The 13,975-nt window shown below is 45.2% G+C and overlaps 1 protein-coding gene across 31 annotated transcripts in view; it reads right to left on the reverse strand.

The window, feature by feature from the left end:
* The window catches only part of cadps2 (Ca++-dependent secretion activator 2), an 858,338-nt gene that overhangs the window by 157,838 nt on the left and 686,525 nt on the right, over window positions 1-13,975 (reverse strand). For 19 of the 31 annotated variants that reach the window (XM_038780116.1, XM_038780121.1, XM_038780133.1 and 16 more), the window contains 2 exons: window positions 3,471-3,479; window positions 830-986 (listed from right to left, as the gene is read on the reverse strand). In XM_038780116.1, coding sequence (XP_038636044.1) covers window positions 830-986; window positions 3,471-3,479 — 166 coding nt within the window. The remainder of the gene's footprint in view (window positions 1-829; window positions 987-3,470; window positions 3,480-13,975) is intronic. The other 12 variants (XM_038780122.1, XM_038780126.1, XM_038780103.1 and 9 more) reach the window with 1 other exon arrangement.

Below are 13,975 nucleotides of genomic sequence, written 5' to 3' on the forward strand. Positions count from 1 at the left end.
GGATTCAATCTTCCCACTGATTGTCAATGGGATTTTCCATTGCAACCACTCCACGCCATCGCGAAACCCGCCTGGCAGGGCTGCATTGCCGGTGGGAAAATTGAATCGCAACGACCGGAGAATTCCGACCATTAACTCTTTTCTCTGTGGTCTTTGCCCTGCAAATCCTTCTTTTCTCTATCTCTCTTTTCCTATGTGAGTACTCAGGGGGCTACATTGTGACCTTCCCGCATTTTGAGTGTGTGCCAATAAACGACCCCATTGAGTTTGTTCGATCATGCGTTTGTTGTGGGGTTATTAATAGAAATTGGATCACACTAAAATCGAGAGGTTGGGAAATATGCCACCACTTATAAAAGGGGAAGCAAATCAAAACCAACTTTCTGTTTACAGACAGGGAAAGACTGGAAAATCAGCGCTGTTTAAATTAACACCCCCTCCAGTCCATAATAATTGCCACACATGTGTGATGGCACAAATGTATTTAAAGGGGTTCCACAATTAAATAAATTGCCTGAATGCTCCCTAAATGAGTTGGAGAGATGGTTGGAGTGCACCAAGGCAATTCAGACTGAGGAGATCAGTGGGCCCCTCAGGATCTGCTGCCCTTTGATGTTAATGGACAGAAAATCGTGCGGGACAGCTAATCACCACAGCTTGTAACTTTGTTGCATCTTCACGAGAGGCAAATCATGTGTTCTTTGAGTGCCAGTGTGCATAATCTCTATTTACGGCCATGATGCACCACTCCTACAAGAAAAAATATTGCAGTAAATCAGAAAAGGTTAAAGCCACACTTCTGAGAAGAGGAAATCCAGCCGATACTTACGTTCATTCCTCAAATAATTATTGAGAAGTTGAAAAAGCGGAAAGGTGTCCCAAGAATCTGGGGGCTGAGATTCCAGTGTCGCATCCATATCGACAGCAAAGAGTGACCAAAATATTTCTGCATGCTCTGCCATTAAGTCAGGCCACCAGGCAAAGGCCTACGGGACAATAAGCAAACTTCAGCTCAACGTTATAAAATGACAGCCAAGCCAGACACTTGTTAGCTACAGTCCTCTTGTTAACACTTCTAAATAGTTTGCATTAAAAGAAATGAGGGGAAGTGCAAAATCTTCCTCCATTAAAAAATTTCCATCAGACGTATGTCTGCATATACATTCTTCTAAATGTGTAAAACCAAACGGAGAATTATGCTTTTCAGTTGTTCAAAGCAGGCAGCAGCTCCCAGTTTGGTAACACTGAGCGAACCACCCTCATTGCTTTTGTCACATTTCCTTGATTGGAGCTTGTCTGACCTTGCATGGAGGCTACTGAATAAAGCATCATGCATAATGGTGAGGCATCTATGCGCTTATCATTGTGCATAAAATGTAAATGTGCAGGTAATTTGATTAAAACGTAGTAATTTGGTGCATTAAAACCAACGTGTGCAGGGCTGTTGCTTTCTGTGGCTATCGCAGTAGTTTGGTGAGACAATTAAGGAGGTTAAAAAGGCAATAACTTTACTCTCATTCTATTTTCTTCATTTTAGCACCTGATTAAGTGGAAGGCTACATAAGTAAAGTTTTAATTTTCCAATTTCACCCACTTCCAGTCCTTTTCCCCTACCCTATTGTTCGAATTAGAAAAAGTAGGAGAAGATAGTATATGACTTCTGTTTCCTGTCGTGTTATATAATGATTTGCCTACCCACAGATTGGGAAGGAAACAGGTTGTATGGAAGTGTTTTTTTTAATGGCTAGGGAGAGTGACAACAATTTACTGGTGCCTGTCAATTTGAATGTAATGAAACATCCCAAGGGGAGAGGAGGATTGAACATTGATCAGAAGTGAATTGAAAGTGTGCTTGGAGAGATGTAACAATACTAAAGGTTTTATGAAGTGAAGCATCATGTCCCCGACTTAGATGGAAGTGGGCGATGGCAAGAGCAGTACATGAAAACGGAGGAGTTGAAGAACTAGGGTGTGTGTTTACATATGACAAGATGGGCAGCAACACTGACTGTCAAATCTTTTCAATGGAAAATTTTGGCGCTGGTTTTATGCAATAGGTCTGTAGTTGCCCATTTGGCAAACTCGAGCCTCAAAACAACCTGAAAATGGGCAATTTGACACTGGTCATCCATGCCTTTAAAATCTTATTTTCCACCTTGGTGAACCACAATTAAGGCACCATTCACTTTCGAACACATTTCTTCCTCTGAGACCAATAGGACATTAAAAACAAAACTATGTTTCTTAAATCATACATTTTATTTACAGTTAGTTATGACTAATCATGTTAAATGATCTGTTGAAAATGACTCTACTTGTTCACATCAGAGGCCCTTTAAACACAGCATCTTAGAAACTAAGACAAAATATTCTATTTTGGCCTGTTCAGGAATATACCCAGAAGCAGGCAAAAAGTGGAAGGCAATGCAAAACTCAGCTTTTGCTTTCGCCTCCGGGAGATTCAGATGGATTGAAGGAAATTAAACATTTTCTGCCATGATGCATCCTACTACAAATAACTCTTACAAAATTAAGGGCACAGTAAAATAGTTTTCATGTTGAGCTTTTTTCACATGCTGAAATATCTGAGGCATGCAATGAGACTTCTGTACCTACGCAGCAGTGCACATGAATAAGGCAATAGGCCAGTGAACTGGCAATTGATGATTTCCCCTCTCTCTGGCATTTACTGTTGCCCGTGAATTTCAGCTTCTATTTTCTGACCCAAAAAACGGGGAAAATGGGGGAGGGGAGGAAGAGACAGGAATAATAATGCGGGGAAAATGCAAATTCATACTTGCTTTAGATAGAAACTGAAAATGGGACCCTTACTCATTAAAAAAAAATTTAGAGTACACAATTCATCTTTTCCAATAAAAGGGGCAATTTAGCATGGCCAATCCACCTAGCCTGCACATCTTTGGGTTGTGGGGACGAAACCCACGCAAACACGAGGAGAATGAGCAAACTCCACTCGGAAAGTCACTCAGAGCCGGATTGAACCTGGGACCTCGGCGCCGTGAGGCAGCAGTGCTAACCACTGCGCCACCATGCTGCCCTGAGGGACCCTTACTCATAAGCATTGTTGGTTGGCAAGATGGTTATCACCCATGTAGTAATCCACTATACAATTTGGACTCGGGTTTCATTTATTATCAAACAAAAGAAAAGTTAAAATTAACCTTCAGTCATTCTTCACCAGTGAAGAATGCGGTAATTTCAAATCAAACATGAAAAGTTGAAGATTTTCTATAAACTATAGTTCGTTGAGGTTAAAAATACATTTTGGATTTTAGCTGCACGTTCCTCCACCTCCATATTGTAAACTCAGAGGAAGGGGAATGATATTGAAGACAACTTTCCTGCTCAGATATTGCCTTTTTAAATTGATGATAAACATAATACATGCCTCATCTATGGTAGCAAACATGAAGAAATGCCCAATGGCAGAATCCCCGCTGGCCACATACCTCTCTTCCCTTTAGGAATCCGCAGATGTTTGGTCAACAAAAAGAAAAGAATCCAAACATTGAAATACAAGTTAATAGCTGCAATTTGAGAATCACATCATGTAACCCTGTAAACAAAAGGTGACCATCCATTGTTCAATGTTGCACTTGCCTCCACCCAAAGTTCAGCCACTGATTTAAATTCACTGAACTCTTTTGTTTTCCGGGGCCTTCCAAATGGGAGACTTGTGTGAAGAAGCACCATACTTATAGAAGCTCATACTTATAAAAAGCCCGGGAAGGTGAATTCAAACGGCAATTTATTTTCAGTCAAAAGAAAAGGTCGCAGTGCGGCATACAGTGCAAAGGTCCGAACCAGGACTACCGATCATGCTGGTCCCAATGCAGGCTGGCATTTACAAGGTGATTTCTATGAGCCCTGACAGGTGGGTCTCTACCCATTAGCGGGGCGAATGCGTATTTCACGAACCCCATGGGGAGATCAATCGGGCTGTCGCCATGGGTTTCGTGAGGGTTATTACTGTAATGGCGATGCAATTAACCCCGAGCATATTTCCTACAAAATGCAGTCAGTATATGCAAAGGAGATGTTGACGTCCAAGAATGTAATGGATATTTTCCATTAATACTCCTGATATTTGCTGATTATTTTTTATAGTTTCAATTAAGTACAAGATTATTTGCCTTTTCACATTGTCACATTTTAACCATCTTCCAAATTGAACTACGGCATAAGAGAATAACTGAAAAAACAAATCGGCAATTTCATTAATCAAGGTTTGGAAGTCATGGCTCTTCATATAAAATTGATATTGATAATTGTGAAAAGGAGATAATAATGGATACTTTTAGTTGAATTCAGATTAATTGCTGAATCATAAGTCAGTTTCACCCAAAAATGGACGGCAAACTACTATTTAAAAGAGGCTGTTTCACGCAGCACTGTATCCTGCGATCAGTCTTGTTAAAGGGATGGAAACAACCTTATATTCTGCCCTGTACAGATTTTATATGATCTCGGAATCATTAGCACAGCATGCACCTAATTTAATTCACATTTACAGTTTTTTTTGTCCTTGAATTTCAGGAGTTTCTTTTTGCCATTTTAATTCAAAGAAAAATAAAAAATAAATACAAAAACAAAAACCAGATTAATTATTTCAGGAAAATCAACATCGTCTTGCTTTAAAGCACAAAAACAAATGTGAATCTGTAACTCCAAATGAAAGCACATAAACTGCACGACATATTTCAGATTTTGATTCACAATTGCTTTGATTATTCAGATACAGGGCGAGGTAGCATGAAAATGTCACAAGTTCGGAGGGTTTCTACAGTAAAAAGGTGCTCACCCTCCCTTCAGCAAAACTAATGCCAGGGATATGTTGCTGGGTAAAACACCCTGCATTTTGAAATGCTTGTTTAAATATTTTTCATACAATTTTTGGGGGAGGATTTTAAATATTGTTTACAAATATCGCAACAAATCAAATGAAAACCCCACAGTCATCAATACAGGATACAGTCGACATCATAGAGATACATCGTACCCATCAGTACAATAAACACTGTACTGTTGCGCCCCAATGTGAAGGGGAAATACAACACTTATACTCTACAATGAAATCCAAAACCCATTCAGGCCCAGGGCAGAACAGAGAACAGACATATGACCACCAAAATAATGAGGAGAGGACCAGCATAGACAAATCCAAATTATGCTCAGACTCAAGGGGCGGGATTTTCCCCCACCCGGCGGGGTGGGGGTCCCAGCGTAGCGGAGTGGCGCCAACCACTCCGGCGTCGGGCCTCCCCAAAGGCTCGCACCGGAGTGGTTGGCACCATGCCGACTGGCGCCAAAACCGGTGCCAACGCCCGGGCTGGCCGAAAGGCCTTCATCGGTTTGCGCATGTGCCGGTGCGTCAGCTGCCGCTGACGTCACCACCGGCGCATGCGTGCTGGGGAATTCTCTTCTGCCTCTGCCATGGTGGAGGCTGTGGCGGCAGCGGAAGAAAAAGAGTGCCCCCACGGCACTGGCCCGCCGGCCGATTGGTGGGCCCCGATTGGGGGCCTGGCCACCGTTGGGGCACCCCCCGGAATCCGTTCGCCACGCGCCCCCCCCCCAGGACCCCGGGGGCCCACTCGCGCCGCTGATCCCGCCGCCGTTGCAGGCCGGAGAATCGCCGCAGGGGGCTCGCCGATAGGTGGGGCGTGATTCCCGCCCCCGCCAATTCCCGGGTGGCGGAGAATTTCTGCCACGGCGGGGGTGGGTCGGAGAATCACCCGGGGCCGGCGAAAATCCCACCCCCGCCGTGGCAGAAATTCTCCGCCACCCGGGAATTGGCGGGGGTGGGATTTTCGCCGGCCCCGGGTGATTCCCCGACCCTGTGGGGGGGGGTCGGAGAATTTCACCCAAGGTCTCTCATGGAAAAAGGAGAAAAAGGACCAGACTACCAGAGCCAACCCACCGGATCCCAGGTTAAACCACCTGATGTGTTAAGCAGGTTGGTTCGACGTTGACTGCAACTGGATGCAGGGAAGTTAGAAACAAACGTCTGACACAGGAGATCATCCAATACTGTTTTATTTAACTGGTGGAGTGCTGGACATGTTCAGCTGTGGGTTGGCGCTCTACTAGTCCAACTGATGATCTCTTACTGGCTTGACCAGACTTACTACAGTAGTTACCACATGGTAATAGTGCTCACTAACTTGTGCACTGACTGTCTCAACAGCTGGGTCCTGAGAGAGGGAGAGTCTTAATGCCCTGTGGGCTTTATAGTGGTGGTGTCCTGTCTGGTGATTGGTTGTTCTGTGTTGTGTGTTCATTGGTCATCCTGTGTGTCAATCACTGCCTGTCTCCATCACATTATATACATGAGTGGATATTATGACACAACCCACAGCCCTGGCTGCCGCCCCCGCCCCAAGGAGAATGATAGGATAATCATGAGGCCAGAAATTAAAGTAATTTTCACCTCAAGTCAAAAGAAAGAGCCCACACTAGGGAGAAAAGGGCAGCAAGATGCCCCCTGCAGGGGTCATCCTGGGAGGGAGGGCCAACTCAATACCAACCAGGATCGCCCAGGAAAAAAAGGCCAGTGCCACGATAAAACAAACACTCAAGGTGGATCTTCTCCTAATCATCCTGGCAGCATGGTGGCACAGTGGATAGCACTGTTACTTCACAGCGGCAGGGTCCCAGGTTCGATTCCCAGCTTGGGTCACTGCCTTGTGCGTAGTCTGCATGTTCTCCCCGTGTCCGCGTGGGTTTCCTCCGGGTGCTCCGGTTTCCTCCCACTAGTCCCAAAAGACGTGCTGTTAGTTGAATTGGACATTCTGAATTCTCCCTCAGTGTACCCGAACAGGCGCCAGAATGTGGTGACCATGCGTTTTTCACGGTAACTTCATTGCAGTGTTAATGTAAGCCTGCTTGCGACATTAAAGATTATATTTAAAAAAATAGAAAAGAACACCGAGACTCAAACGTCTGCCACACATGCCAAGACAAAACTTCACCTCAAGGAGCTCAAGAGGCAGGCAAGCACAAGGTGGGAGACACAATGGAACAATCAACTCTAGAGTCTCTCAAAGGAGAGAAGAACTAGAACCATCAGATCTAATCGCATTGTTAACAGGAAATCAGAAATCAGTCCAAACTCCCAACTTCCCAAGCAACTGTCCAACATCTGTCACCAAAGAGAAGAGCCAGCAATTCAAAGAATATGGGGACATCACTCTTACCCCAGGGAATGAGAAGCAGGATAACTACTAGGCATAGCACTCAGCCCATCCCAAATTCTCCAGCTGCCGGGAAGCCAAACCCATGCCATCTGAGCTCTCACACAGATGTCCTCAGGGGGAGGACACCACGCTCCACATGGACAACAGGATACTGACCATGGCACCAGGCCTGGCCTAGTTCAGCGCCGTCCAATAAAAAGACACCTCAGGAGAATATGACCCTAGGGACTTTCACCCAACCCCAACACCTACACACTGCAGAGTTTACACTAACCTAGTCTCAATCAGGGCAAGGTACTAGGCCTACCTACACGAGAGGAGAAAGGATAAACACTCTGGCTTTAACTGGGAGGGGACCCCATGACCAGAGGAAGAAGCACCATCGAGACACCCACAAAATGGGCAGCCTGGGAAGGGATGGCTAGTTCTCCCCCTCCCCCCCCCCACACCCAGTCCCCCGACTCCTGATATCAAACAGCTTTCACCATCATGTTGCCAAACCAAGGCAGATCCAGGACCAGCACCAAGCTCACCGTAATGAGAGGTGACATCCAACTGGATCATGGAAACCTCCACCGCCCTCATCTCCAGTCCCCAACCAGAGAAACTGACTCCACTACGACCTGCCCAAAAAGGGAGCAGACACTCTAATAGATCCAAAAGTATCAAAAGAGAGATCCATACAAGGATAAAAAGCAATAGTGACCCGAAGGGAGAGTCAAACGGAACCCAGTTCTCCCCAAGATAGCAAGCGGTCTGCCCTGGTCTAAGAAGGATAACAGCCCAGATTCCCAAACCCGAAACCAACAGAAAACAAAGAAAAGCCCAAAACTGATCAGCTCTAACTTGGGGGGGGAGATCGTCAATCACAGCGAGGACAAACAAATCCTACAAACCCCAATATCTCACCTTCCCTCTCAAGGAGACAGGGGGTAAGGTCAGAGGGGGAGGTGGAGAAACACCCCCCCCCCCTCTCTCCACCACATGGATTATTAGAAAGAGACTAACACATTTATGATGGAATCTGCAAAATTCCCGCATTCAACATTCGTCTCAACATAACATGAACTTGCCAAGTCAGGATAACCAACAATACAGACCGTCACACCCAAATTACTAATTTCTCTGTAAGGGAAGAAAAAGATAACATTAACCAATAACAATATGATCAACAGGGAGCAATGTCCAGGATAATAACTGAGTTGCAGGATGATCCACAGGCTAAAGGCTTCATCATGGACGGACGAAGAAAGCAGAGACCAACGATAAAACAGGACCCAGAATCAGCGAAGAACCCATCAGGACCTTTCAGGGATTCCAACCCCTCATGACTAGCATCACAAACAGTCCAAAACAGGACCAGTGGTCGCCAGGCCCAAACTCGGGCCAGTACTCTATCTAATGCATGTATCTCCATTGCCCTCCAAAAAGTACCTCGTAACTCGAGTAATTGAGCCCTGATGACATGTACAATTGAGTCAAGTTAACATCGTGTTGGCAGTCATCATCCAAACATTGGGAGCCCGCTCAATAGCAACTGCGCCACTGAAAACTGGGCCTAACCAGGCCACTCCAGCCGCCACAAACCAACGCAGATTTAAGCATTTGATATAGACTCTTTCAAGTAAAGACATCAGCCAAAATCCTCTCAGGACACAGCACAAGCCATGTACATCAAGAAAGGACAGGTATGAAACGTGCAGTAGGGTGAGAAGATGGTTTAAAAGATGAGCACAGTCAGAGCACGGGAAAATGCAGTCACTCCCACACTCGCATCACGTGACCCCCACCACTTGTTTTATTTTCAGGAGAAGATGATTTATGATTCATCAATTAACCTGAATTGTATTAGTAATGTTTATCATCATTCCCTCCATCCTAACTTTCTGTGGGAGCCATATATTCTGGATCAGATTGAGAAAGAAATAGCCTTATCACATTTCTCATCCTGAATTGGCTTTAGATATAGCAACTGCTGTCATTGTTTTGTAGTGGTTTACACAGCAAGAAGCAACAAGATGTATCTGTTTTATTGGTCACGTCCTTAAGGGAGCAATGTTTTACAGGACAGCCGGAGAATTGCCCAATGGAATATTTCACGTCCATCTGAATCACTGGCAAAATGGTTCCTCTGACAGTGCAGGATTTTCTCTTGCTGTGTTGACATGTCAGCACATTTTGTGTGCTCAAGTCTTTGCTTCTTTTCCCTTAATCCATCCGGTTGATATATGAATTTCTTGACTCGGGCATTAATCACTTCAGAGCCACTAACAAACCCCTCCCCCCCCCTTTCACAAAAGCACAATTGTAACCCTCCAGCCCTTGCAACATTTGTCTTATCTCCAACCTCCCTTTCATCTCCAAAATGTGCGAACATTTGTACCCATCATGCCCACAACTCCACGTCTGAATGTATTTAATCAGTTTTCCAATCTTCCGACCTCCTTCAGGCACAATATCTCCACACTTTGGGCTTCCCTCTGTAAATGCCTCACTTTCCCCTTGAAGCCGCTGCTTAAATCCACTTCTCATGAGCGTTTTCTTTTGTCATTCCTTCAAATAACTTCTTTGGTTCAGCTTTAATTCTTGTTGCATAGCTCAAACCTGCAATCCTCTGACTTAAGGATGAGAACGTTATCAGCTGAGCAAAGTTCCTTCAAGTGCATCTCCACAGAATATCAATCCGGTAGCTAGTTTCTGCCGGAGAATGCTCCAATTATTTTGATTAACGCAAATAACCAAGTTATCTAAATCAAATGAACTGAGGGACATAGTAAAGGGACAGTCCCTTAAAGGGAAATTGCCTTAAACAAAAAGCGAATCACAAATGTGACTTATAAAATCAAACCAAATGTGAATAGTGGGGTCAGTAAGGCACTCCAGCCCCTGCGGTGCCTAACTGACATGGAAGGACTCAAGGGTGCCAGTGGACACCGCATGCTCCCACTCCAGGGACACTCTGCCACGAGTGTAGCCATGGTGTGGAGGGGCAGACAGTCAGGTCAGACAACTTCCTCGATTGCCCTTTGCCTGTTGATGGCAAGTTTGGCCAAACCCAGGAGCAGGTTCACGGAGAGGTCCTCCTCCTTCCCCAACCCTCTCTGTACAGGGTGTCCGTAGATCAGGGGCATGGGGCTGAAGTGTGAATGCTCCAGAATGAACAGAAATGAGTTCCAATACAGCCAAGGCATCCAGACTTGCAGCATGAAGGATAAATGCATTCTCAAAGTCAATAAGCTCAATCGTGACCCTAAATCGATGAGTAAATAAACAAAGTGAGAAAAAGAGCGCAAATGTCATGTGCAAATCTTTCAGGTTGAAAAGAGAAGGAGCCCACTGGAACAAATGTAAAGTTATGAAGAAGATCATATGGACAGAGACCCTGGGGAAAAAAAACCACAGCAACTGAGGTTAAGCGGCAGAGTAAAATCTATATCAGTATTATTCAGCAAAACGTTAAGAGAGAAAAGATCCAATAGACTTTGCAAGATCACAAAGTAAATAATATCCTGAATGATTATTTCTTCCGGACATTCACAAGGGGCAGCATGTCCCTTCCCAATAGAAAAGGCAATGTAAAATCAAACAACGTTGACATAAATGACGCGGAACTCCTGGGTAACCTAAAAGGGTTCAAAATAAATAAGCCAGAGACAGGAAATATTTAACTCAGAGTCCTGAAAGAGACTAAGAAGGAGATTTCTAAGACAGTCTCAACGAATGTGAAACAATTATTCGATGCTGAGGAGACCCCAATGGATTGACAACAGTTCACTATGGTGTCCATATTCAAGTGGGGAATATAATAGGTATAAACGTATCAGGCCCACATCCATTCCACAAAAAGCAAATGGAATTGATCATCTGGAGGAAGCTTGAAGTGTTTTGCATAATACCCTACTAAACAGATTGCCAATGTAGATCCAGAAGAGGAAGATTATGCTTAAACAGTCTTACCTACTTTGAGAAAGCAACATCCCAACTGAACTGTGAAAAGTTCCTTATTGTAGACTTTCATAGGATCATACAATCCCTACAGTGCTGAAGGAGGCTATTCAGCCCATCGAGTCTGCACTGACCCTCCAAAGGAGCACCCTACCTAGGACCACTCTCTCACGTTATCTCTGTAACCTCACCTAACCTATGGACACTCAGGGGCAATTTAGCATGGCCAATCCACCTAACCTGCACATCTTTGGACTGGGAGGAATCCTAAGGAAACCCACACAGTCACGGGGAGAATGTACAAACTCCACACAGGCAGTCACTCAAGGTTGGAATTGAACCAGGGTCCCCGGTGCTGTGAGGCAGCAGTGCAACCACTGTGCCACCGTGCCACCTTTTAAAGACATTTTTAGGAAGTCCCTGAAGAAAATTTTAATCAAACTCAAATCTGTGGGGCATGAGAAAAATAGTCACGCTCGACTCGAAATGTTAACTCTACAGATGCTATCAGACCTGGAGTATTTCGAGCAGTTTCTGTTTTTCTTTTTAATGTACGGGGATTTGGGTAAACTCTGGGGATAAAAGAAACTGGCTGAACAGTAGAGAGAAATGAAGATTTTCACAGGTGTTATGTTGATGTTGGCACACAGCCAATTTTTTTAGATCTCTGCAATAAATAAACCGGAGTCAGAACCTCCATGCAAAGTGGTCAGATCTCTCGATTACATTAAACAGCTCTGCGGGTGAGGAATGGTGAGGGAACTTGGGCACAGGTATATCATCGCTGGCAGGATCTAGCTCAGAGGATTTATCACATCAGCCAGAATTATAGACTCACTTCCCCCCTCCCTGGTGGGTTCTGAGGCAGGTGAGTGTAAAACTGCATGGATGGGATTCCTTCTGGGTTTCTGCCCACTCTGACCTTGCAGTGATTTTACACTGGGGAAGGCACTGACCCCACAGTGATTTAACACTGCGGAAGGCACTGACACTACAGCGATTTTACACTGGGGCAGGCACTGACACCACAGCGAATTTACACTGGGGCAGGCACTGACACAACAGCGAATTTACACTGGGGAAGGCACTGATCTCACAGTGATTTTACACTGGGAAAGGCACTGACCCCACAGTGATTTTACACTGGGGAAGGCACTGACCCCACAGTCATTTTACACTGGGGCAGGCACTGACCTCGCAGTGATTTTACACTGGGGAAGGTACTGACCCCACAGTCATTTTACATTGGGGCAGGCACTGACCTCGCAGTGATTTTACACTGGGGAAGGTACTGACCCCACAGTCATTTTACATTGGGGCAGGCACTGACCTCGCAGTGATTTTACACTGGGGCAGGCACTGACACTACAGCAATTTAACACTGGGGCAGGCACTGATCTCCCAGTGATTTTACACTGGGGAAGGTACTGACCCCACAGTGATTTTACACTGGGGCAGGCACTGACCTCGCAGTGATTTTACACTGGGGAAGGTACTGACTCCACAGTGATTTTACACTGGGGCAGGCACTGACCTCACAGTGATTTTACACTGGGGAAGGCACTGACACTACAGTGATTTTACACTGGGGAAGGCACTGACCTCACAGTGATTTTACACTAGGGAAGGTACTGACCTCGCAGTGATTTTATACTGGGGAAGGCACTGACCCCACAGTGATTTTACACTGGGGCAGGCACTGACCCCACAGTGATTTAACACTGCAGAAGGCACTGGCACTACAGTGATTTTACACTGGGGCAGGCACTGACCTCACAGTTTTTACACTGGGGCAGGCACTGACCTCGCAGTGATTTTACACTGGGGCAGGCACTGACCTTGCAGTGATTTTACACTGGGGCAGACAGGAAAGCCCACCCTTGCCCCAACAAAGGCACAAAAGTGACCAATTAATGGTTGTTTCCCAGCCAGCCTCAATATGTAGGTTTGCGGGCAGATGACAGCGCAGGGAGGGAAACCTGGAAATGAAGAGAGTTAGATGTTGGTGGAAAGGGGGGATGGGCGGGGGCACTGCTCTTAAGGCCTGGTGAGCTTTAGTCTTCACTTCCCAACCCAACCCCGATCTATCTCCCATGACCCTGATTTGCCGCCCCCCCCCCCGTGACCGCACCCTTCCTGCTCAGACCCCTAACTTTACCTTTTACACCAGTTCCTGGAATTAGGCTCATTCATGGAGTAAGTTGCACACCTACTCCGTGAATGACATTAAAATAACTCAGGGCAAAAGGGAAAAAAATCTGTGAACCTTCGTAGATTCGATGCTGGACATGTTCACAGAAAGCGATAAGCTATAAAAACAACTGAGCGAAAAGAATTTTTAAATATTAATCAATAGAAGTTATAATTGAACTGTGTATGCTCTGGTCTGACAAGACTCTAAAAATTGCATGCAGGATTGTTGCCAAGATTGAAGGGAGACTTTGAAACATTGAAGGAAGCACAGAATAAACGCATAGAGCCAAATCCTGGTGCCAGCAATCTGACTTCAGAGGAAAAGTGTGAGAATAGTGAAATTTTTTTAGTGTGGAGAGAGAGGGTGAAGAAGGTGTCAGGGTGATGATTTTACATAATAGTAAAAGGTATGGAAAAGCTAAATCTGGAATATTACATTCAGTTAAGTTGTGAGAAGCAGATAAGGACTTCGGGACTGACATTAGGAGGTGCTTCTTCACACAGAGAGCTATCAACACTTGGAATAGACTTCCTGGTGAAGTGTTGGAATGAATCCTGGAATCATTTAAAATAAAAGTAGACACTGCAATGGGCTGGTGTAGAGACACTGCAGTGTGTTTCTG

This window comes from Scyliorhinus canicula, chromosome 20 (assembly GCF_902713615.1).
Source record: "Scyliorhinus canicula chromosome 20, sScyCan1.1, whole genome shotgun sequence".
In the NCBI taxonomy this organism is placed as follows: Eukaryota; Metazoa; Chordata; class Chondrichthyes; order Carcharhiniformes; family Scyliorhinidae; genus Scyliorhinus; species Scyliorhinus canicula.